Genomic DNA, 2,741 nt, shown 5'->3' on the forward strand with positions numbered 1-2,741 from the left:
ATCTAATATGAAATAGTGGAGTTAGCTTAGCATAGGCGCTAACGGGACCACCAGTGTATCTGGTAAATGACCCCACTAATAATGCCTGGACTGTTATCAAACTTCTACAGTAGTACAAATAGAGTCTTTACTCATAAATCCATGCACTGGAAAGTTTGTAAGTACACCAGGAGTTTATTAAAATAACACTTACCTGATGGCTTTTACTCTGATGCTAATGCTAAAGCTCGAAACATCGTCGAAATATCACGCGATCACTGACCAAATGAAAAAAAAGGGCTGAGGTGGTGTTTAGATAGACCTCATGGTGCATATGACGCTAGGTCGAAATTACGCCGAACCATCGCTTTAACTGAGCTTATCATTGTTTAAGTTTTTAAAAGCATCTCCATTGAATTACAGGAACAAATACATTTACATACTTTACATTAACCGTATATTAAGTTTGTAAATTTCCCCACTGTGGGACTAAAAAAGAAATATTTTATCTTACATTTCAAAATAAAGTGCTGTAACTATTAATACTTGGTGGAAAAATCTCTTTAATGTATTTTAGGGTGCTTGTTTATTTTAATCGGACTTTTACAGGAAGTGAAACACAATTCAAAGTTAAATGTTTATCTACTTGCTCCAGATTCAGCTGTATATCTCTTCTTCTTCTTCTGTTTTCAGATAGAACACATATCAGGTCTAATCAAACTCTCAAAGGTTTGTATTTTTTATTTAATTAGTCTTTTCTCGAGTGTTAAAATCAACATCACCACTTTTAAAATGTAACGTGTGTTCATTACAAACTTGTTTCTCTCTTTTTTTTTTGCAGGGTGACGTTGAGAGGAAATTATCACAGATGATTCTGGACAAAAAGTTTCACGGTCAGTAGAAATAGTAGAAATCATGTCTTCCTATAAAATACATGAATAAAAGAAATATGTGCTGAATGAAAGGAATAAAAGTCTAAAAGTGCTTTTTTGGCTTTGCTGCAGGAATCCTCGACCAGGGTGAAGGCGTGTTGATCATATTTGAAGAGCCTCCGGTGGACAAAACATACGAAGCAGCCTTGGAAACAATTCAGAACATGAGCAAAGTCGTGGATTCACTTTACAACAAAGCCAAGAAGCTGACATAGGTGAGGAAGAGGAGGAGGAAGAGGAGGAGGAGGAGGAAGAGGAAGATAGCTTAACTCTTCGAGAGTAATGAGATGTTTTTCTGTTAGGCTTTATTAGCTTTATCACAGAGGTGTCAAAGTCATTTCATCATTGATCTCATGTGGGCCGGGTCATTAAAAAGAGGGAAGGAAGGAAGGAAGGAAGGAAAAGAAGACTGGAAAGAAAGATGAAAGAAAGGGAGGCAGGAAGGACAGATGGAAGGAAGGAAGGAAGGAAGGAAGGAAATATTGAAGGAAGGACAGAAGAAAGAAAAAGAAGACAGGAAGGAAAAGGGAAGGAAGGATAGAAGGAAGAAAGACAGGAAGGAAGGAAAAGAAGACAGGAAAGAGATGGAAAAAAGAGAGGGAGGAAGGAAGAGAGGAATGAATGAAGGAAGGAAGGAAAATAAGACAGGAAGGAAGGAAAGGAGGGAGGGAGGAAGGAAGGGAAGAAAGGAAAGAAGGACAGAGGAAAGAAAGAGAAGGAGGGAGGGAGGAAAGGAAAGAAGGAGGGAAGAAAGGGGATGGAGGAAGTACAGATGGAAGGAAGGAAGGGAGGAAAGAAGAATAAGACGGGGTCAATTTGACCCGGGAGGAGGACAGGAAGGTTAATATAAGAAGCTAGTGAGTGTATATACAGTATAGAAACAATACTTTTATGCTAATTTTTTCTTCTTCTCTTCTCTTCTCTTCTTTTTTTGTCCGTCCTCAGAACAGCTCAGCCCCCGCGGCAGTGCGATGGAGGAACTGTGTGTGTTTGACCAGCGTGTGTAACATTTTAAGAAGGGGACAAGGGAGAGCAACGACAAATAGTCCCACAAACTGCAACAAACAGGATTCCCCCATCAAACTCCTCCTTTCCCCTCCTCCAGCTCCCCTCCTCCTCCTCCTTCCTCCTCCTTCTCTCTCTCTCTCTCTCTCTCTCTCGCTCTCTCTCTCTCTCTCTCTCTCTCTTGCTCTCTCGCTCTCTCTCTCCCTCTCTCCCCCTCTCAACGGACAATTAAATCACTTATCTTATAGTTTTCTTCTTCTTTTTGTTTGTTGTTTTATTTTATTTTATTTTATTTTATTTTATTTTAGTTTTTTGCTCCTCCTCTCCTCCTCCTTTTAATTTTGATATCTCTTCAGGATTCTGTATAACACTCAGCGGCCAAATCAGGCCATCAGGGAATATTGTACAACCACAATAAATAAAATAAATAAATAAATAAAAGAGAGAAAAAAGGATTTAGAATACAATATATGTTTATATCTGCTTAATAAAAAAGGTTTTTAACCGAGCCTTTAAAAAAAAGCTGTCTCCACTGCAACCTCAAAGGTTCAGCATTGACCTCTGCAGCCTCCGACTTCCTGCTACCAAACTGCAGAAAAACGAGGCATCCTCCTTTCTTCTTCTTCTTCTTCTTCTTCTTTTATCTTCTATCTTCTATCTTCTCCATATCTTTCAGAAAGCACACTGTTCAGTTTTGGGGTGAGCTCTCTCTTTAGCTCCTCCTCTTCTTCCTCTTCTTCTTCTTCTTTTATTTTTTATTTTTATTATTTTATTTTATTTTATTTTATTCACCATATCAATGCCAACAGTTAAGCCCCGCCCCCT

General features: G+C 38.7%; 1 protein-coding gene across 1 annotated transcript in view; it reads left to right on the forward strand.

The window, feature by feature from the left end:
• psmd11b (proteasome 26S subunit, non-ATPase 11b) overlaps positions 1-2,438 on the forward strand; it is a 19,768-nt gene extending 17,330 nt beyond the window's left edge. The window contains exons 10-13 of the mRNA XM_053341464.1: positions 673-708; positions 821-872; positions 984-1,126; positions 1,857-2,438. Of these exons, the coding sequence (XP_053197439.1) occupies positions 673-708; positions 821-872; positions 984-1,126 (231 nt within the window). The 3' untranslated portion in view covers positions 1,857-2,438. The remainder of the gene's footprint in view (positions 1-672; positions 709-820; positions 873-983; positions 1,127-1,856) is intronic.
• The last annotated feature ends 303 nt before the right edge of the window (positions 2,439-2,741 follow it).

Source organism: Scomber japonicus, chromosome 20, assembly GCF_027409825.1.
Source record: "Scomber japonicus isolate fScoJap1 chromosome 20, fScoJap1.pri, whole genome shotgun sequence".
Classification (NCBI taxonomy): Eukaryota; Metazoa; Chordata; class Actinopteri; order Scombriformes; family Scombridae; genus Scomber; species Scomber japonicus.